Source organism: Parasteatoda tepidariorum, chromosome 4, assembly GCF_982258835.1.
Source record: "Parasteatoda tepidariorum strain Cologne lab strain chromosome 4, Ptep-v5.0, whole genome shotgun sequence".
NCBI lineage: Eukaryota > Metazoa > Arthropoda > Arachnida > Araneae > Theridiidae > Parasteatoda > Parasteatoda tepidariorum.
Genome location: NC_141758.1, coordinates 108,585,795 through 108,609,448, shown reverse-complemented (window position 1 = coordinate 108,609,448; position 23,654 = coordinate 108,585,795). Strand labels below are relative to the sequence as shown.

Genomic DNA, 23,654 nt, shown 5'->3' with positions numbered 1-23,654 from the left:
ATCGTTAGTGGTAGACGGATCACGGGTTAGAGTCCCCTTGCCGTCAGGCTAACCATGGAAAGTTTTCATCGTTTTCTTCTTCATGTAACTCAAATGCGAGTTAGTTGCATCAAAAAGTCCTCCACGAAGGAAAATTTCTTCCAATACTTGATCCAGGAATTTCCTTGTCTTCTGAATTGGGTTCAAAATGACAAGACTACGGAGTTGAACATTAGTAGCCGTAAATCCAGAACTGGGTCGGCTGTTCAACAGCGGTCATATATAGGTTACGATGTATGCTTATTATGAAAATGTGCTAAATATTAAGGATAAAGAAAAGCTACAGCTTTACAAAAATTTAAATTAATTTTTTAACACCAGAAAAGTAATTTCAATGCTATTTTGCTTGGGTTCAGAAGAAAATGCAAAAATTATTCGTTGATTTTAATAACTTTCTAAAGATTAAGCTATTGGTGATCGAAATGGACAACAGGTGGCGAAGAGCAGAACTCTCTACCTATGGCAACGCTTCGCATGCTTTCACCATTAGCGTGTGGAGAGTCGTGGAAGAAGGAAGTACGTTAGTTTCGATCTCGATTTTCAAATAGGTTAAAAACTTTTAAGTTAGAAAACTATATGGAACTGAAAACTACATTGAACATAGTTCTAAAAGAAAGCATCATGGAAATATTAAAAAATATTTTTAACGATCAAGTACGAAAAATATTAAGAAAAGGAAATATATCGTAGTACATTCCTATACAACTGAAAAAGAGGAGATGGAAGGGCCAAAGGCATGGAACCGATCTTCTCACCAGATGGAGTATTCGAACGTTGCGATCGCCTATAATTACACATTTTAAGTTTAAACAATGCAGTGGTGCGGTACCTTTTTAAAAAAACTGATCAATCACTTTTCTTCCCATTACCATGTTGCACCGTTGTTATCTGATGACTTTCATCCAGACAGCGTACGTGAATAGCTATTCATTTTTCAATGGTAGCAATTAATCTTATGCCACTAATTAGTTACACTATGCTGTATATCGCTCATTTTACATTAGTGTTTCCACAAAACATGTAAAATACATTAATGCTTACCAATGGAGGGGAGGAACTAGTATCGTTTACAAGGGTCTCAGCATTCATATTTTTTTTTATAACCGTCGTTGAAAAACCGACCCAATTTTGGGTTCACGACTACTAATGCCTTGTAATTTTGAACCAATTCAGAAGACAAGGAAACTCCTAGATCAGTACCCCGAGAGGTATGATTTGTTATGGGAACATGGAAGACTTTGAGACTCGACAGATTTGACAGCGTGCATCCCGTTAGGTGCCAAAGAGGTTATCCCGGCCATCAGCATATAATAAAACTAGACTCCAAGGGCATCAAGAGGAGCTGATATGATTGAGATGAAAATAATTTTGGTATTGTCGAAATTGAACTTACGCTCAACAATGAACAGCAACCGATGATTTTTCGCAGTCTTGATAACAAACATGTATAATGGTGTTCTTAAAGCGCGCCTAGTTTGTCCGATGTAGCCAAGGTCTCACTGGCAAAGAATGTAGTAAATGTCCCAGCAATTATTAAAACTTAAGAGTTTTGTTAACAGGCCCTAAAAATAACTTTGAAACCAAAATGGGAGAGGATATTTAGCAATTTTATAACAAACGGGAGAAGAAACTGAAAGGATTCGAAGTTACGATCTCCTGAATTTAGCAAGACCAGAATTAACTATAGAAGGCTTAAATCCACGGTTAGCAAGCGGAAGTTCGGAATTCTTGGTGGTCCAATCAAATTATTTTGATGGTTTATGTTGGTTTCATGATCATCCAACATTTTTCATAATGCATTCATGATTTTTGATATGCCAGCAAACTTCCATGATGGAAAATGCTACTTTAATAATATGATGGTTAACCATCAAGAGAAGCTTGATTCTCATGGACCAACAATCCATGATGGTCAATCATGGACCAACAATCACAGCTATACATTTCCATGATTTTCTTTATCTTTTACATTTCTCAGAAATATACCATCAAAACAATTTGGATTATTTTTATGTTGGCTCATCATGCCGACCGGCATGTGTAGGGGGCGGGTAACTGTCCTTGCATCAGAAAGGTTCTGGGTTCGAATCCCGGGCAAGGAATGGATGTTCTTTCCTTCTCTGTACTATCTGTCCTCACTGCGGGAGCGACGTTGGCCCACCTAATAGGGTGCCCCTGAAAGAGAGGCCAACAAAATAGCCCTGTAAATGCCTGAATTGACGGTTAACACAGGTGGGCATTGGAGGGGAAAAAAAGGTTGGCTCATCATAAATCAGTCCGAATTCCTACATTGGGATGATGGTGGTTCATGATCGTTCCAACATTTGATTTCTAAGCAACTACGATGGAAATTCCAGATGGTCATAAATGGTACAACAATGCATTTCCATGACGGTTTTATAATAATGCTTGTTCATTCAGCAGGAAAATATACCATCAAAACTAGTTGCTATTCCTATGCTGAACCATCTTAATTCAGTCGCAATTCCCACACTGGGGTGATGTTTACTTAAGCTGGTTACCGTCAAATATATAATGGGTCATGATGGAATTATTGACGGTTACCATCAAGATTATGTAGGTCCATCAATGGATAATCATCAATTTTGATTTGGGGGGTTACGAAGAAAAATGTAAGAGGTAAGTAGAGCAGAGGTTACGTGCACAGAAAACGAAAGTAAACTCCTGTTTGTGAAAATTGCAACACCATGAAGGAATCGTCATAATTGAATGAAACTTAATACACAGTTGAGTGGTAGTGGTACAAATAAATGATTAAACTTTCAAAGCAAACAAACAATAACAAGAGATCGAAGTCTGTATTTTGTGTAACCACCACGGTCCGCAATAAGTGCTGCTACACAACATGGCATGGAGTCAAGCAAACTTTGAACGTCTGTCTGAGGAAGAGAATTCAATACTGTTTGTATGCGTACCCAAAGTTCGCCTGTAGAAGCAACAGGACGAGGATTACGAGCGAGACGCCGACCAACGAAATCCCACACATGTTCAATCGGCGACATATCCGGGGAATACGCCGGCCAAGGAAGAAGTTGTACCTGTCGCGATGCAAGGAAGGATTGAACAGTCCTAGCAATATGAGGGTGAGCACTGTACTGTTGAAATACAGCACCTGGCAAGGCTTGTAGGAAGGGAACAGCTTGGGGCTGTAGAACTTCACTGATGTACCGGTTGCTGTTCAGATTACCCACAATTCGTAGCAATTGAGATTGTCCATGATATGCTATGTCACCGCAGACCATAACCCCGGGTGTTCGTCCACTGTGGCGTTCGATAACGCACTCCGGAAGATGGCGTTCACCGGTATAGCGTCTGACACCAATGCGGCCACCATGGTACCACAAATTAAAGCGGGATTCGTCAGAAAACACGACACGCTGCTAATCAGCACGCCAGTCCCTATGCTGATTGGCCCATTGTAGCCGCAGGCGGCAATGGTTTAGCGTGAGGGGGATCCTGTATAAAGGAGTCCTTGCTCGCAGTCTACGCTGCAGCAGACGTCCACGAATCGATGAAGCACACAATGAAACACCTGTAGCTATTGATCACCGTGCTGCCTGTTGTCTAGAGGGAGCCGTACGGTCCATTAGCGCAACGCCGAACAGGTGTCTATCATCGCGAGCTGACGTGACATTTCAGGGTCCACTCCCGGATTTCCGAGTTGTCCGACACTCGTCCATCCACTGCTTTCAAATACGCATCACTGTGCTGCTGTTACGCTGCACACGAGCGGCTACTGCACGATAAGATAATCCAGCTTCACGAAGGCCGATGATTCCCCTCGTTTAAACTCCGTAAGTTGATGAAATCTCGCTCTCTTTCGTCGAATAGGCATAAGTAATAACTAAGCTAACATTTACCACTAGCAGATAACCACCGATAACCATACTCGCTTGGCTACAGCCGTCTATTTATTCGGATCCATCCGCCGTTCAGGGGGCGCTGCTCAGCATACGCATGCGCTACGGGTCTGAAATTCTAATCATTTGCATATTATGATCTACTTTGCATTTCCTGAAAATTTCAGCTCACTCGCGTAAGTCCTTCATGGTGTTGCAATTTTCACAAACATGAGTTTATGATAAGCAGAAATTGTCTGACAATTAGGGTGATTGGAATTAATACACTATCCGGCCAATAGTATCCGGACATCCAGGTTGTTATGGTGGTGGAAGCATTATAGTGTGGGGAGTTTCACGTGACTAAACCTGGGTCCCTTTGGTTGGAAACATGAACTCTGATATGTATGTGGACAATGCTGCACTCCCAACTCTACGGTAATATTTCGGGGAAGCATTTCTCTTTCAGCAGGATAACTGCTCCGTTCACACACATCGAGGATTGCACAGACGTGATTTGAGGAAATAGGTGCTCAAAAACCGACTTAAATCTCATGGAACACTTTTGGGACGAATTAGAGAGTGGCCGGCCAAAGCAACCTTGCTCACTGCAAGCACTCACTTCAGTTGTGATGGGAAGTCAATTCCTATGGCTAATTACTCTGTTGGAAAGTCTTCCCAGACGTGTACAAGCTGGCATCGATGCAAAAGGGAGACAAACATCACATTAATATGTGTTCAGGACGCTCTAAGTTCATACCACTAGGTGTCCGGATACGACAAAATCTTTACGATAAATAGTGGTGAAAAATGATCAAGATGTTCATTCCCATGAACATCTAAAAAAAGATGAAGTAAAATTGATTTCCGTGTCTAAAGTAATCTGAATATTGAGGTCAACCGATTTAACAACAGAAAGTAAGTCTTGAAAATGAGTATCACTGTCTGTTTTTGAGACAAAACTATCCTCAACATATCTTTTCCACCATGAGAATTCGAACACTTTTTCCTTCGAAATCACGCATAAATGTGTCTCAATGAATAGGAGAGTTGCCCATGGCTTAAACCCTGCAATTTGTTTATAGAAATGACCATTGAATTGAAAAGCAGTTTGCTGAATACAGGAATTGACAAGATGATAGTATCTTCAATTTCAATGAAAAAGCGGTGAAACTCTTGCAACCATAGTTTTGTTGGAGGGGGAAAAATGTGCTAGTTGGGAATCAATAGCTTTTAGACTTATTGTTTCGAACATTGGTACTCCGGACTTGCTCGATATTCAGAGCGTATCATCTCACCTCTAACTAGCACATCTTTCCCCTCCAACAAAACTATTCTCTCTCTTTATGTTTTTTACCCATTGGCAAAATGGTTGTAAGAATTAAACGAGTTGAGGGTTTAGCCATGACCCAAGCACCTCTTTCCCATTCTTTATGACATATCCATGCATTATTTCGAAGTTTTTTAATTATTCATATGGTGGAAAAGATAGATTGCCTTAAAAGTAAACAGTGATAACTGATATTCAAGAGTTACTTTTTGTTGTCAATTCAGTTGACCTTAACATTCAATTTACTTTAGATGCGGAAATTAATTTTTCTTTACCTTTTTTTAGATGTTCTTGTAACTAAACACCCTGATCATTTTACTGTCGTCTTGACTCGTCATAACAATTCTAAACACCCTTCTGCATTTCACACCTTTGTTCTGATTCTTCTCCGCTTTCTCGCTGCTATTTGTATTTTACCCTGATTTGCCTCTCTCTGCCACAATGGTTTTTCTTGCTCTTTTTTTTTTGTTTCTCTCTCTGATACTGTGGTTTTTCTAGCTTTGTTTCTCACCAATATTTTTCTTTTTTCGTTGGCAACTTTACGTTTTATATTTTTAAACCTTTCTAAAGCCGTGGTAAGTATACTTACCACCACTAAGCTTTGGTATCCCATTTGTTATTAACTTCAGCCCTGATGAAGTAATATTGAATAAAATTGGTAACAATATGCCTGTATTTAGGGAATGTAAAATAAATTATAATATATAATTCCTTTTTCAGTTTGGACAGATTATAAAATTTATTTCACAAATGAAAGTAATTATCTTTTTTTTTTCTTAACACCTATTGGGTAGCAAACCTTAACATACTTATCACAGGAAAAAAAAAATGTAAAATTCAAATTAACTTTATCTACTAATCTAAATGAATTTTTTCATCTAAATTCAGAAAAGTATTTTAATATAACCTTACCGGAAATAAATGGCCCATTAAAGGGTTAACAGACCTTTGTTTTCTTCTCATTCCCGTCCGGCAAGTCTTGAAAATGAGCGTTTGTTTTGCATCGCTTAAAACATGTTATTTTTCAATTTGTATATTTTTGAAGTTTAACAGCAGAAGTAATTGTTTTCTAGACTGCAGATGAATGGCAGAAAGTATTCCTCATCGCAAGTAGTATTCACTTTGCTGGTGTCGTCTTCTACGCCCTATTTGCATCGGGTGAAAAGCAACCTTGGGCTGAGCCACCAGAAGACGAGGAAGGTCCATCGTGGAATCCATTGGCAGAGGCCTTTAACAGTGACGGATCAGGAGTCATTAAGCAGAATGGAGGTCCACCAGCCTTTTCCTCAGACACAGCCACAACAGCACTGACCGGTGATCAACCACCCCCATCTTACGGGGCCACTGTGACCGACTATTACCAACAGCCTCCTCTTTATGAAACTCAGCAGGAAATGGTGCAGCAACCATCAACAGATAGGTATATGCATGGTGGAATTGATGATCGCGAGTACTAGACATTTTTTGCTAAGTGAAACGTTTATTTATTTCATGGACGGTTCTTTGTTATGCCGCCAAAAGAGACACACTTATACTGGGAAACGAAAAGCCAAAAGCAATATCGTAATCAACGAGTGTTGGTTCATTGATGAGACATATGTAAATAGCATTTCTAATCTGTGACTGTTTATCAACAAAATTTTAAAAAAAGGGCTTAATTTGTTGATGTCTTAACAATGTTTACTTGTAATGCATTTAATAAGAAACTATTAGAATAAACAGGAATCCATGGACCTTGAACCCCATTACCATATCTAGTCATACAAAAAACAGCATTAGTAAAGAAGAAGCCTAATTGATACAAAATGAGAAAGCAAATTGCGATAAAGCAGAATTTAGGGACAAAAATTTCAACTTTAAAATGTAGAAAAAGTGAGTTCAGACAAACCTAGAGTAAGACATGAAGAAAATTTTAAAATATACAACTGAAAATAAATTATGAGATAATAACTAAGGATGACGCAACGAAGCAGTTCTTTTCGAATAATTTGTTTGCAGTTTAATATTTCGAAGTATTTTTTTCTCAGCAATTGAAACTTTATGACTTACTCTAGGTTTGCCTCAACTTACTTTTTCGTTCTATTAAATTAATAATGAAGGTGAAAGAGAATTTGCAACGAAAATTCTCTTCCTCAGTATGGCTTCGTCTTAAGAAGAAGAAAAAAATTTACAAATTATAGCAATGTAAAAATTTTTATTTTCCCAATTTACAAATTTAGTTATTACTGATTGCTTCACTAAATTGTAATATCTTCTTATTTTCATCTTCTACTGTGTTACTTATGTCCAGGAAATTTTTCGTTGAATGCTTTAATTGGCCCAAATAATAGCACTTAGGTTTGGCATTGGATAAAAAACTATGGCCGATTATTTTAGCTAATGTTAAATTAAGCCTAATGAAATAAACCTTTCAATCTCACTAAAAGACCATCTTGTGATAGCCAAAGAGTAGTTTGTCAGTTCTGAAACTCTCTACTTACCCTTTATCCGTTTCAATGAGATTTTTTAAAAAATAAGATGCCATTTTAAAAGTACAAACTTACTTTGAAAAGTTTTGGTAGCTTACAAAAATGTGGTCCATGGAACTAAAAATATAAAAAACTCCCACTGTAACTCCTTGAATGGAGTTTGAGTAAGTGGATAAGTTATATGTGTTAGCTATAATTACCTGTATAAAACATACAGAGAAGAAATTTAGATTATGTTGAAGATCAGAAAACTATTATTTATGTTAAAACTCTTAACAAAATATGAGAGATACTATGCAACTGTTACCTTACTAATTTCAAACAATAAGTGAATATAGACAAATATATGAAATAGGCTCAAAATATTACCATTTTATGAGCACAATCATTGATGATTTTTTTATATAAATGAGTAAAAATAGTCCACCATTACATAATAAATTTGTCAAAATTAATAAATAAAATCAAATACAAATGTGAAAAATAAGTTTAAAATTTTTTCATGTTTGGCTTTATAAAAAGATGAAGCAATATTTCTCCACTATTTTTAACTCATTAAAAAAAATTACGATGTTAAAAAATCATCGTTTTTTAAAAATTAAGTAATCATTATGGATATAATTGAAATGTGTACAACTTTCAGATGAAAATAAACTCCAAACAAATAATGTCTTTTTATATATCCTATGTAATAAGAGCACCTCATTTATTCAGTTTAGGCCACGGGGATGCCAATTTTTAACAAGTTGCAGAGTTAATTTTATGTTTAACTTTGATAATGGAATGGAAAACTGTTAAAACATTCAGTTGATTTGTTTAATAATAAAGAATCGTCATCATATAATAGGCTGTCCTAGATGAATCCTAGAACGGTAGGGCAAAGCTGGGTTGTCATGCCAAATAAGATGATGAATCAGGATGGCTCAAGTTCTACTCTTTTAGAATAGCCTATTTATAGACCTGGTTTTCTGACAATTTTTTAAATGAATACTTGAAAAAATAGAGAGAGATTTAACCTTGAACTGTACCAAGATTTATAAACAACCTGATATTATTAAATACATAAAAGTTAATAGAATGAATTGGATGGCCCACGTGATTCGAATGGGCGGTGACAATACAATAAAAAAAGATATTGCTTTTTAGACTCCCTGGAACAAGAAAGCCGCTGTTGAGATGAGCTGATTCGGTGGAGTCTAATTTTCTTGCAATTAATTAAAAGAAGTGGAGATCAAGGATAAATCGGAAGTCGTTATGGAGAAATCTTCAAAGGAAGGCATTGGCCCACATTGGGCTGTCTGGCCATCTATGATGATGATGACTTGAAAAAAATATAACGATCAGTTAACAAATTGCTGATTTACCAAAGAGGTCATTTGAGCAGCGATGGTTCAGGGAATAGAGCGTTCGCCTTCCAATGAGGTGAACTGGGTTCGTATCCAGCGAGACGGTCGATACGAATCCGCATCAGTCTTGCATCGACCACAATGCTGACGTGAAATATCCTCAGTGGTAGACGGATCATGGGTTAGAGTCCCTTTGCTGTCAGGTCTCGTGGTCTTCCTCTCCATGTAACGCAAATGCGGGTTACATGGAGAGGTCATAAACCCAAAAGTTAAGTACGAATCGAAAAAGTAATTAGTAGTCATAAACCCAAAAGTTGGTTCGGCTGTTCAACGACGGTTATAAATAACTTAAAGAGATCATTTATAATTTTTTTAAAAAAAAAAAATAACAAAAATAAGGGGTAATTTTTAAAAACCGATTTTTCTGTAATTGTAATAGTCAGAACTTAAATTGGCATCTCTGTAGCCACATCGTTGTGTGAAACATAATTTGTAATAAATTACACATTGAACTAATTTTTTGTTCACCATAAAAGATATCTTATTTTCTCATACGGTGCTATTACATCTTGCGCAATGAGGAAACAAATGGCTCTTTGCGCACGCTCACTCAGAGTTTTACTGTGATGTCTCAATTTTTTTTTTTTCTTTTTAAATAAAAATTATCTTCAAAGAATATTTTTAGCTAGAAAAAACTCTCCCAACAAATTAAGCCCTTCGAAGAAATTGTACACATAATAGTGCTTTCTTAAAATTAGACAGAAAAAAAAATTTTTTTTTTAAAATTGATAAAATCAAACTTCAGCTGCTTGATTTTCATGACTCAAATTTGATTAGATAACAAACATGTATACAAAATTGTCAGTAATTACCAATAAAAGGAATTTTTTTTAACATACCGATACTAATGAAGCAAGTTGGTAAAGTTTATATGAAACTAGAAAACTCTTTTCGATGCATAAAAATAAAAGTCAACATTTTATGAACTATTAAACCATATCTTCCTCACTTTTAGGAAGGAAATTTGTCAATTTATAAAATAATAAAAATGATATGCAGGTCCTATTCCACAGTAATCAACAAAAAGATAAATATTCAAAATTTAAGAAATTTATACATTCATAGCAAAAATATAAAGCAATTTAATAAATATTGAATCTATTAATAATCACTTAAATGTAACAATAAGGAATAAATGTATATATAATAGGCTACTAACAACTTGAAATGATTTATTATATTTTTTAACGACTATACATTGAAATTAATTTGTAATAAATGCTTAAAAAAATGCTAAAACAAATTTTTACCAACTAGCACCAAAAGTTTTATCATAGACTATCAGCTTAAAAATTAATTTATTATAATAGATAAGGAAAGTGAAAAATTATAAAAATATGAAGCTTGTTAAACACATAATATATTAAAAGAAAAATAATTTCTTTTTTGATGAATTGCACTCTTATGTGTACTATTTTAAAAATAATACAAACCTTTTTTCCCCTAAATGTATATGCGTAGTTGAATTCTCATTCCATTTCTCTGTGTGTGTCAGTATGATTGTAGTAAGATTATTGTTAAAGATTTAATAATTTTAAACACATAATTATGTAGCATCCATTATTAAATTGATTTAAAAAATTATTAATCAGGGATATATATAGATGAAACCCAATTCTTCTTGGATTTTCATGTAAAACATAGAATCAAATTCAATATAATATAAAATTTTAATTCCAAAATACTCAAAGCATGTCAATAAAATAATTGATAGAATATCTATCGATTTAATGGTTTAGTTCAAATTTTTATGAAAGCTATTTCTGAATCTGGCAATGAAACACAAAAATTATTAATCCTATCATTAAATCTAATTACATATAGGTTAAAACATGAAAATGATCATAAGTAATATCCGAAATATTTTTGTGAGAGTGATTTAACTTACATACCTAAACTAATAATTTAACTTATATCTAAAATTACAATCATAATTTGATATATTATTGAATGCAGTTTTTATTTTAAGAATGTTATTTATTATTTTTTTAAGGAAATTATTTCACAGATTAATTTATTCAAATAAACAAATAAAAGAACACTGAGATTTGATGAATTTCCAAGCAAAGTAATAGGACAAATAAATTACTTATTGATTGTTTGCCTCAAGTCTAAAAAGAAATTTAAAAACTTCAAATCATAAATCAATGCTATTGTATGCGTTGAGTATTACACCAAATAGTCATGTATGTTGATTAGATACAACACAAACATTTGGTAAATAATGGGAACTAATAACTCAATAATTTTTCGATTTGGTCAATTTTTCCAGAAGTAGTTAAATAAACATAACATGGTATTTTGACTATTGTACTTTGGAAAGTGAAAACAATGAAATGTTGAAAATATTAAGATTTTGCTCAATGCTAATTTAGATAAAAATATAAGTTAAAAAAAAATATTGCTTTTGCAAGAAATAGGACACACAGTTAGGAAGAAATATAATTCTTTTTAATGATTTCTCCAATTTTTTATTAGAAGAATACCCATCTAAACTAAGAACAGTTAAATTTTGCAAAAAACTGGTTCTATTATATTTTTAGTAAAGCTAAAGTTGATACTTTTTATAGTTAGGATAAACTAAAATTTTATATATTTTTTGATCATATTACAAGCAGATCTAAAAAAAGTTTTTTTTTTTTTTTTGAAACAGCATAATTATAAATTAAATGAATAGTTAAAACAAAAGGGATTAGCAACAGATTTTGTAGCAAAAGATAAATATCTAAACCATGATAGATTACTCCTTTTTACCCATTGGCTGCAACACTTTTGTTTAAATTTGTGATTAATAAATCAGCATGACACTAGTTTAAATTTCATGGCATAAAACAAAAAATTTATCAATATCATATATAATTATGGTAAAATTAAACAACAAAAAAATAGTATGTTTCCAATTTAAAGATATTTCTTATCCATACTAGTTCCAATTATCATTAGGTTGCGTTTTTAAAACTGACATTGATAATAACAACACATAACTTGCATACTTAAAAAGCATCATTATGCAAAATTAAACTTTTAATGAAAGTTTAAATGAATATTACAAGTACTTAATGACAATTTAACAATTGTTCCGCCAATGTTATATTTTTAAAAATTATGCATAAACTTAATTGAAACAAAAATAACTGTAGAGCTATTTCTCATAAATAGATATTTTCTCAATGTAAGAAATAGTTTTATTCCCTCAGACATAGCTACGATACATAATGGAAGAAAATTTCAATTCATTTATATTAAAGAAGCTAATTCTAGAAAAAGGAACAAATCTCATAATGTGAATTTTGTATTTAGTTGATTTGAGTCCCCTCATTTCTTGTTGCTCAGTAATTCAAAAAAATAATAATAATTTGCATAAATATTGAGTATTTCTGACTTTTCATAATTTGATCAAATCTAAGTTTTTATTTAAATATTAACATGTTAGTTAATCAAGTGTCATCATAGAAACATATTTATAGAACCTTATACCTAGAAAAGCGGGATGGGTCTTGGGTATTTTAGTAGGTATCCCATAATCCAAGGTAGTTTTGGGTATAAGGTACCCTTTGGTATAGATAAAGTACCCCAGTTTCATTAAAAAAACAAGTGTATTTCAACATATCTATACTTATTATACAGAAGGGGAAAAGAAACCTGTAAGAAGAATTGAAAATGTAGTATTCCGTTGAATCAAATATTTTCATTAAACAAATCAAATTGAATACCATAGAATTCCTAAGATCAAGTCAAATAATAATCAAATTTATTATATTTAAATAATTTGGATGTCTAACTGATCTACACTCTAACAATATGGAAAAGGTCTATCCTTTGATCTTTTTAGGTATACAGAAATGTTCAATCTTTCTACAGTTAAACTAAAATCTAAGAACAATTTATTTGTGAAGTTATATACTAGCATTGTTTACGACAAAATTAAATAATTCAAATAATAAAATTACTTTAGACATATATGTGTCTCATTTTATATAATTTAAGAAATGGACTCACTCGTTATACTGTGTGCCTAACTTTTTTTGTTGTTGTCAGAAATGCATCATTTCATTGGCATGTCGAATTTAGCATAGATGCATCTCAAATAAAACCATCAATTTATTGAAGTCTCTCATTAATTTATCATCAGACATCAACGTCTAAGAGTGATATTAAGCTGCAATATGCGCAAGTATGCAGCATTATTAGTGTAACTTCCAATGTAGTGTTAAAAAGGCAATGATAATCTTAACTGATTGTGCTATAAAATTTTTGACTTCAACAAACTAGACATTAGCTGGCAAACATCAATCAATGTGGATATTTGCGATATCCAAGAAAGAGTCAATTCACGTGACTGTATTTTTCCCTGTTGGCTGTCTCTCTCCGCATTTAATAACTTCTAGGTGTCATTTAGCCTGTTTATACAGCACAATATTTTTTTTTTTAAATCCAGTAGATGTTGAATCTCTTCCTGTGTGTGTCAAATCCTCTTCTGTATTCAAACTGATGTTCACCTCTCACATTGTGGACAGTTACTGTGTTTCATAAATGCTTAAAGAAGTTGTAAACAATATTTTGGTGCAATCATGGACTGATAAAAATCAGAAATATATTACTTTAAAATAGTTTAATCCACTGGCGGTTCAGCAAATAGGCAAAATTGAGAGATAGTTTCTCCTCTATACACTATTTCCGTATCTATTAACATGGAAAAAGTGGTTTCGCTATGCGGAGAAGACTACAGGTCAAAATACAATTTCTTACATGCAGAACCATCAGTGGGTCAAGTAGCACATACAAGTTTCAGTGCTACACTACAGAATCATATTCAGTACGCAATACACATACCTGCCAACATTAGAGAAATAAAAAAACGGAGATTTTGTTAGTGACATTTTTTAGGCTACGGGTATTAAGTTTTGATACATCATGCATAATCAAGTAAGTCCAAAAGAGAAATTGAAAATAATATAAGCACTTAGATTTGGCGAAGTATATAAATCTTAACCTAATAGTAATATGTATATAAATATTAACATAAAGAAGATTTTTTAAAACCATTATTTATATTTACTTGAAATATTAACACCAAAATACTGCAGTACTGGCAATAGTATTATCTGAGGAATAAGAGAAGTATTTTTGCCATCAGCGGATATTTTATCGTCAAAAATTTCTTTTTTTAAATTTCTTCAACAGAGAAATTTGAGAATATAAGGGTAGCCGTAAAATACAGGAGTCTTCGTTAAAAAAAAAAAAAAAAAAAAACAGGAGATTTGCCAGGTATGAATACATAATAAAAAAAATGGGACGAGAAACATCACCAATAAGCAGTAAAAAATAAAATATATAAAAAAAAACCAGTGAAATAAATACTAATGAAACAGAAAACACATAAATGCAGTTCCTCAAAAATTTTAAAAACAATGGTATATAAAAATACTTCTACAATAGTTCGGCGGAAAGATCATTAACAAAAATAGTAGCCTCTCAGAATGCTTCCGAAAAGTATTTTAGAATAACGATGATGAATTGCACTGAAAATGATACTTAAGTGTGGTGTCAAAACTTGTATGCCGTTTTAATGCAACATTGATTTCTGTCTTTTCACAAAGTTTCAATTCTAGCTTAAGTAATTTTAAAATAAGATAAAGCAAACTGGATCAGTTTAATTGCTAAACCAAAATTATTTTAATAATTTCAGATTGCATTATAATTTATTAATTATTTGCAAATTGCCATAAATTATTTGCAAATATCAATATATAATAATTTAACGTATAACGTAATTAAATTAATTTAAACTTAGTGAAAAACTAGAAATATATAAAGTGTTGGAATCTTGCCTAAGCAAAAGGAAGTTTATTCCAAATGAATTTTTCTAAAGCAGAGATGCGGTTAATAGTAGTTTAAACAGTTCTGAGTTCAACAATCCTAAAAAATTGGATTGCTCAAAATGAAAAAAAAAATATCTTAAAATTTGTGACCATAAAAATGATTTTTACAAAACTTTATTTATTAAATATCTATGCATTTATTTATTAATATCTATGCATTACTTAAACCGAAAACATCTTCATATGAACCATTTATTGTTGCATCATATTCAATGCAACCAAGAGTTTCACATGAAAATTAATTTGAATATGACTGGCTCATATATATCTTTTTTACTGAATTATCTTACAGACAGAGTTAGTGATGCCAAAAATTCTAAGAAATTTTAGATCCTAAGTGTTCCATTTTAAAATGGGAGTATTTATTATGCTATGGCATATCAGTAACATCTGCACAGTATTTAAAAAGGACCTAAAAAAATTAGGAATATTTCTTCTAAAAAATGTAAGATTTTGATGCAGTGAATGAGCATAATAGCGAACTCAGGACAAATTTGTAGAATAAATTGAAATAAGTTTCTTACAAGTGATAAAAAAATAACCATACTGTTAATTAAAGTACCAATTTTTCTCCACAGTTTATCTTCCTTAAATTTGTAACGAACTGTCTTACATAGAAACAAAATGAAATTTGAATCAAAATCACTTACTAATCCTAATTAAAATCCAAACTGTAAGTTGTCAACAAAAAAATTCAAAAACACTAACTAAACAAATTATTTACTTTAAATTTCGTATTTTAAGAAAGTAATTGCATGTTAAAAGCAATCTCAAACTTGTTTTGATTTATCAGACAAATGTAGCAACAAAAAAAAAATCTAAGAAAAAGTCACTGAGAGGAAATTAATGAAAAATTAAATAGAGGAACTGGAGGAAAAAATGTTAATGTAAGCACAAACAGGGGTGATTGTGATCCCTACTCAAAAATCCTGAAAATTTCTCGAATAGTATCATTAATGAAGCATTTCGAAAAGATTAATGTCTTTATAAATTTAAATCATTGATATTTTAAAAGCATGAAATTCTAGATAAATTATATGCAACATAATTTAAATGAATAATTAAGTATAAGTTTACTTTTATCTCTAATCATATTTTTTATTCTACTAGAAAAAAATATTTACAAATGAAAGAGATGCCAAGTATAAATTCGAGTTCTAATATTTCTAAATTAAACATAAAAAAAAATTTATGCATAAATGTGATCAACGATTTCTTGAAATTTCTGGATCTTGGATTTCCGGAAACTTCCGGATCGCGCTTAACGAAAAATCCAGAAATCCGGATTTTTTCCGGAGCACAACTCTCTCTGGCACAAATCTTGTGATTTGCATACTCAGTAAAAAACAAGCACCTGAAAATAGTTTTATGACCTGGATACAAAAGCGAATCTATAGAATATACCAATTATTGATTCAAATTAACACTCAAATCATATTTACGAATATGGCTAGAAAAAAAAAAAAGAATCCATCTGTTATGGTTAAATTGTTCTTTTAGACATTGCAAGTGAATTCTAAATTACTAACTAATCACTTAAACTTAATATTTTCCGCAAAAAAAAAGAAATACATATCAAGTATTTACCTACAAAACAATAATAATTAACCATTTAGGACAAAACTAGCTAGAAATTTAATATGTAAAACTAAAATTGCATCATTCAGGTATTTCATATCCAAAAAATTATTAAATTAAAACTCGCAAAAACACGCACGATTTTTAAGAGCAAATATAAATAAAATCTGCTTTTATTTATGAGCATAACCCCTTCTGTATTACTTGATGTATTTTAGTAGTTTATTTTCTCTTTTATAAAGGGGTGTTGGTAATAACTACTCTTAATGAATATTTTTTTAAATTCTCATTAAAAAAAACACAGAATAGGGAGCACAAGTTAATATTTTAATAGGGGGAAAAAAAACGATCACCTTATCTATATCTAATAAGTCTTTACTAAGTAATGCAAAACAGAAAACATTAAAAACTTTTTAATATCAAGAAACAAAGAAGTTGAAAGTTGATTACAAGAAACTCCTCAAAGTTCTATCAGGCAATCAAACTGTTTTTCATACCCTTTTCTTTATGAATGATTTGTCAGTTCTTAAATTTCAATTTGCAATCAATTTAATTTCTTTTTTAACTTTATTTTTGACAACAGTTTTAAAAGCATGCATTAAGGGTGGGAGTTATAAAACACCTAGTATAGTTAACCAACATTTTTATTTCAACTGCCTTCTATTTACAGCGCACATGGTGAAGAATAACAATGTAGGCTTATCGTTTATTAGTTTCCCATTAAAGAAAAGTTAGCAACTTTGAGTTTGAATTAGTAGTCTATAAATCATGTTTATTGGAATTGCTAGTATGTTAAAAAAGAAAGTATCAAAAAATTATTCAAGGTTACTGCTACTCAATTTTATAAGTGTTGATTCTATTTAAGAACTATTTGTTAGAAAGAAATATCATCGCTGTCTATCTTTGTGTTAAAAATGTTATATCGTTTATGTAATGCTGTTAGAATTAAAATAAATGGACAAGTAACAGAGCTTTTTGATCTGTTGTAGTTATTAGCAAAAATTTTTGAATTTGTTATAAATGTCAAGTATTACAAGTTCAAATATTACAGAAATCAACGATAAATGAATTTATGTTATTTAATTAGAATGTGATGCGTACAAATAATTATGTTTCATGGCATTTGTATTGAAACAAAAATGAAAACAAGCTGGTTTATAAAATATTTTTTATATTAACGAATATGATTTATAAATTGCTTTATAAAATAATTACCCTCATCAGATAAATGAAGTTTAATTAATGTGATCCGCATAAATGTTTGTTATGTATTTGTAACAATTGCCTTAAAAATAAAAATCAAGTTAATTATGTAAATTACATAAATTCAAACTAAACTAAAAATATTGAAAGTTCGATATTTGAATTTACAATGTTTTCAAATCATTATGTTTTATGGCACTTGTATTGAAATAAAATTAAAAACAAGTTGGTTTGTGTAATATATTTGCATAAACTAGCAGAATTCATAAATTAATTTCATAAAATAATTATAAATTAATTTGAATGTAGTTTGAATTGATGTGATATGCATAAATTATTTTGTACATATGTGTGCAATACTTGAAATAAGAATAAATTTAAGGTAATTTTTTTGTAGTTATTTACCTATAAAAATTGGGATGGTTTATTAAATTATTTATATAAATTTGTAATATTTAAACTAAAAATATTTTATTTTGGCTAGTTTGAATGTATGATTTGTATATATATTTATTGTTAATTTGTTTTTATGAAGTTTGTATTGAAACAAAACAAGCTAGTTTATAAAATAACTTCAAATTTAGGATTGTAAAAAACAAAAATTATGTATGAACTAAAACTTTTTAAATCAACTTAAAAGTTGATTTAAAAAGTGAAAGAAAATGTTTTATAATTAAAACTTAAAAAATGCACTTAAAGTAAAAATGTGAGTGAAGCAGCATTTGCTGAAACTGCTTATTAAATCAGCTTATCTACATTATTATAAATGGAGACATAGAGTACATACTTGAAGAATGTATAAAACATATGTAGAAAGAAAAAATAAGCAATAAAAAACATAACATATAAAAAGAAATGTACAAAACTGTAACTGATTTGTTAAATTGTGTTAGATTAAAACAAATTCTTTTAATTAAAATGACAGACACTTTATTAATAAAAATAATTATATGTACTTTTATTAATGAAAAAATAATTTTAGATTACCAATTCAAAAAATAAATAATAAGAGAATCAAACTTTTTTTTAAAAGTATGCATTAAAAAACATTATGGCACACATATTTTTACAAGTTTCAGATCATAATATTTGACAGTCTACCTAAAGACAAAAAACAATGCTTTAGCTTTTTTCTTCCTTAAAAAAAATTTAAAGATTTGCATTAGTATACAATTTATAACTGTATAATACAGATTTGAAGAGCATGCATAATATGTACATTACAAAATAAAATAAGTTGAAACATATTTTAACATACGAGTAAAAAAAATCCAAACACTATAAAATACTTTAACATGAAAGAAAATAATTTTTTGATTTTTATCCTTAAAATTTAAACGTGCAATAAAAATAACAGAAAAATTTTAACATTTTATATAAATGGAAAAAAAATTAAGGAAAAAAGTTTTTTGTTTATTATAGTTATGTACGAAGTTTTGTGAACTAGCTTGGTTTTAATTAATAATTCAGTTAAAATGACACATTACATTAAAGTGCTCTTTCATTTCAGGGTTGTGAGATATTTTTAATTTTGCCATGTACGTTTTATTAAAATATGAGGAAGAATTAAATGTAATTCTTAAACATAGTGAGGTGTGATCTAAATATTTTAAGAGAAAATTATTAGATGTAAATAATAAATTTTTCATAGCTATTAAAATAACTGAATCATTTAACAATCGAACAGGAAAAATAGTTAAAATGAAAACTATTTAATCAAAGGATGGAAAAAATGAATTTAAACTGGCCTTTTAGCTAGTGGTGCCTTAGAAAGAAACATAAAAATAGAAATTAATTAGAAATAAACTTTTCCAAGAAACTTCATTTGCAAAAGCATTAACTTTAGTTCAACTGAGCTTCCATAAAAAGAAGTGTTTGTGTTAAAAAAAATTGACCATTAACCAAGTCATTTTTTATCTAAGTCCCTATCATTATCAAATTTTTCATAACTGTAAGAAAATACAATAAACAGTCAGTAAATAAAGAAGTTAAATTCAAAAATATCTATGAACACTTTTCATGTTAATAAACTTATAAATAGAATAAAATTTAATCTGCTGTTTAATATACATTAAACAATAATAATTACAATACAATAATAATTCATAGAAAATACAATAAACAGAATAAAGAGTTTAAATTCAAAAATGTCTATGAACATGTAGAAATTTTTGAACGAAAAAAAAAATTCTTTTTCAATTAAACATAGGACATAAGTTTGTACTTTTGAATCTAAGCCCTTTAAATGCTTAAATTTTCTTTAAAAAAACAACTAAGAAAATAAAGATAGTTATTCCTATTACGTCATTTTCTAATTAATGTTTAAATTTTCATTTAATTCTTCCTCATAAATGTTGTGCAGTGTTTTTAAAACAACAATTTTACCCTACTTCTATAGAAAGCAATAAATTTTGTAGAGTCAATGTTCTCATGAATCAAATGAATGTAAAGATTATCATTAAGTATCACACACTCATTCTCTGCAATCAATGTATAAGCAATAGATTCATGTGTAGTAAACTATTATTCTTAAAAAAAAGTCATTCAGGTCTAGAAAATTATTGTTTCTACATTTATGTTATTACATTTTCAGTTGTACGGTATAAAAATTTGGTATATGTTGTGTAACTATTTATTTATTTCATAAAAAAACTTAAGAATGTTGTTTTTTTTTCTTTTTTTAGAGTTTATTATATAAAATTTCTTAAATAAAATAAGTTATATTTTATATGTGGTATTTTATTATCTGGAGAAAAAAAAAACACTTTTATTTTAAAAGCAAAACTTAGCCACATTTTACTGAACTTATTTCTGACATAATTAAAATTTAACATAAATATTAAAATATTTCTTTAAAAATTTTCTTTTATTTTAAAAAAATGAATAAAATAAAAAACATAGGCAAATATTTTTCTAGGTAAAATTATGTTTCATCATAATTATAATGACGAAAATATGTATGGAGTCGTATGGTATTATTGACTATTTGAAGATTGTGATGAAAACAGGATAATGAAAGTGACAGTTAAAGATGAAAACTGGATCATAATTATAATAAAATTTTTATTTAGTATTTGTAGAGCTCGAGATACAAAATTATATTTTATCAATAATAAGACTTTCTAAGTTAAATAATAAATTTTGTATAATAATATTAATAAGAAAAATCCAAGGGTGATAAATCCCCCATGACCAACCTAAACATAAGCCAAATTAAAAAGCGATTGAATTGTTCCCAACGGATAGTTAGGAGCATGGGAAGAGATCCATGGTTGGTGAGTTATTGAAAGATAACATAGCCAAAAACAAAGCCAACAATGAAAATAATTTGGCGAAAGCGAATGTTTAAAAAGACCGTGAGAATTAGTTTAACTATGTAATTGAAAAATTTTTGTGGTAAGAAATAAAGAGTTAAAAAGTTACAAATAGATATTTATTTTCGATTTAGTCGTGCCAGTGAATTAATGAGTCTTACATTAAGTATTGAAATAAAAAGTTAGCCGTTATATTGATTGATAAGAAAAAGATAAAATATTTTTATCCTTGCTTTTTTATAAATTGTAACAAAAATTAAATAACTGATTTAATTTAATTAAAATTCGGTTAAGAATGATTAAAAAAATAAGTTTAATAAATTGAAGAAATTTTAAAAGCTAGGACATGTGTAATGCCTGTTGTGGCATCACAATAAGACTTTTAAATTTTAATTTAAGTTAGTTTTAAAAAATGGATTAAAATAGGTTCAATAAGGATTTTTTTTTTCTTCCTATAACGATTATTTCAACAAATTTGTAATGTTTCAAAAAGGAAAAAATGCGAGTTGCATATATTTTTTAATAAGTTTAGAAAAAAAAACATCAACAAAAATCATGAAAGCAAACAGTTACAGCATGTTAGCAACTTAAAAACTCAAGTATCCCAAAAGCAAAAAAACAATTTAAGAAACTGACAGTCTGTAGAAAAAATTTAAAACAAAAAGGAAAAGTTCTTTTTAAGAGCCCTTAAACAATTCAATGAATTCAGATCTTTTTAATGATTTTAATAACCTTCCCCAAAACTTAGATTTTGAAAAAATTCTACTTTTTTCTGATTGTACCAGTACCTCCGTGGCAGAATCGCAGTGACACGGTGTCATCGTCGCAGAACATTACAGAGTTCTTGCAGAGAGATTTTTCAATTAAAAAAAGAACATTTTACTTTTCTTTTCTACAGAAATTTACAGGTAATATTTAAATCTGTATTTTTGGAAGTTGTTGATATCGATTTTCACATGGAAAAAATTTCACATTTATCGTTTTTTAAATATCCTGATATATTTCAAACAATAAGGAAAATTCGAATCGTGCATTTGAGCATTTACATTTTAAGACAATAATTCTATCGAAATTTTGGCAGTTATTGCTACTGATTTCTCCATAGTTTTTAAATCCAACTTTTTTTATACAATATTATTTATTACAACAACCTAACCTCGAAACAAAACAAGCATTTGAAGAATCCAATTCGTGTGATTTCATTATCAATCTTTCTTTCAGCAATTACTGTTACGGATTTCATGATTTTTTATTATGATGATTATTTACAAGATGCAAAGGTGGAAATAATTTGTGCAAGGATATGCAAGGATATAAAATGCAAGGATATCACCCATAATATTAGAATAAAAAATTTTTACATGTTCAATTAAAAAAACAATTTATAGTTTTTTTGTTGCAAACACAGCGCTTTTGTTATTTTAAATTAGTAACATATATGTTTGCTATTATTAAAAGTACTTTGTAGAAAAATATTAGCGCCAGAGAGGTATGTCGCAGATAGCTCGAAAAAATTCTGCCCCGCAGGGTCAGTATCAATACTTCCATTTGAAAATTCTATTTTTTTCTTTTAACATAATATATTTTAATGAGCTTGTAGTATTTAATATTAACGCCTGGTAGCACTTCCCACTCTCGTGCCACAGGTCATGGGTTTGATCCTAGCGCCAGGCAAGGTTGACTCAGCCTTTCAATGGGTCAATAAAATGAGAACCACTAAGCATTAAATTTAATGTTAAATAATCACTTCAGTTCCCAGGCCTTCGAAATACAACTAGTTGACGACTCATGAAGATTCTGATATTTTAATTTTGTATTTCTTTCACTGCAAAGTTAAGTATAGTTTGTCTAGGGTAAGAACTCCCTCTCCACAAAGTTTGAGGCCGTCTGCTGCCATTGAAACAAGAACAGAGCAATTCAGGGAGGGTAGCTTCTCTTCGCTCTAGGGCTAACACAATAGACCAAAGAAAAAGATTCCTTTTCTCTTGCTGACCAGAGCCAAAACCTGTCCTAAACAATGACCCCACACCACTATTTAAAATAAATTATATTTTCTCCGACAAAAACAGAATAATAAATTTAAAAAGCATTATAATAACATTAACTGAAATTATAGGTATAACCAAAACTGTTATACTCTGCATCTGCAGATTTATTGATTTTAAAATTAAAAAACAGAGTAAAGAAAGAGTTGAAGCAATAAAATAGCTAAAAAAATAATAGCTAAGCAAATAATTTTTTTCTCCAGAATTATATTCTTAAGATACTTTTCTTGTTCATCAGAAAGGACAGAAATATTCCAGAATTTTCTATTCTAATTTCGGAATAAAAAAATTTTGCCAATGACTGGCTTGCTTCAGCTAGAATTTTAAATTGATAAAATAAAAAAGAAATTTATAATAACAAAAATTCTGAAATCACAGAAGTTTAAGAGATAATTCAAATGTTTTTTCTTTCATTTTTCAAAAGAACACCATAATTTTTAAAGAACATAATAAAAACATTTTATATTTTAATAAAATATGACTCTGAGAGGGGATTTTGTAACAAATTCAGATATTTGGAACACCCTGG

At 30.0% G+C, this 23,654-nt stretch overlaps 1 protein-coding gene across 3 annotated transcripts in view; it reads left to right on the top strand.

Annotated features, from left to right (window-relative positions):
• Positions 1 to 6,906, top strand: part of LOC107442570 (vesicular glutamate transporter 1) — a 222,713-nt gene extending 215,807 nt beyond the window's left edge. For all 3 annotated transcript variants that reach the window (XM_016056165.4, XM_087161900.1, XM_087161899.1), the window contains one exon: positions 6,303 to 6,906. In XM_016056165.4, the coding sequence (XP_015911651.2) occupies positions 6,303 to 6,686 (384 nt within the window). In that variant the 3' untranslated portion in view covers positions 6,687 to 6,906. The remainder of the gene's footprint in view (positions 1 to 6,302) is intronic.
• Positions 6,907 to 23,654: the final 16,748 nt, after the last annotated feature.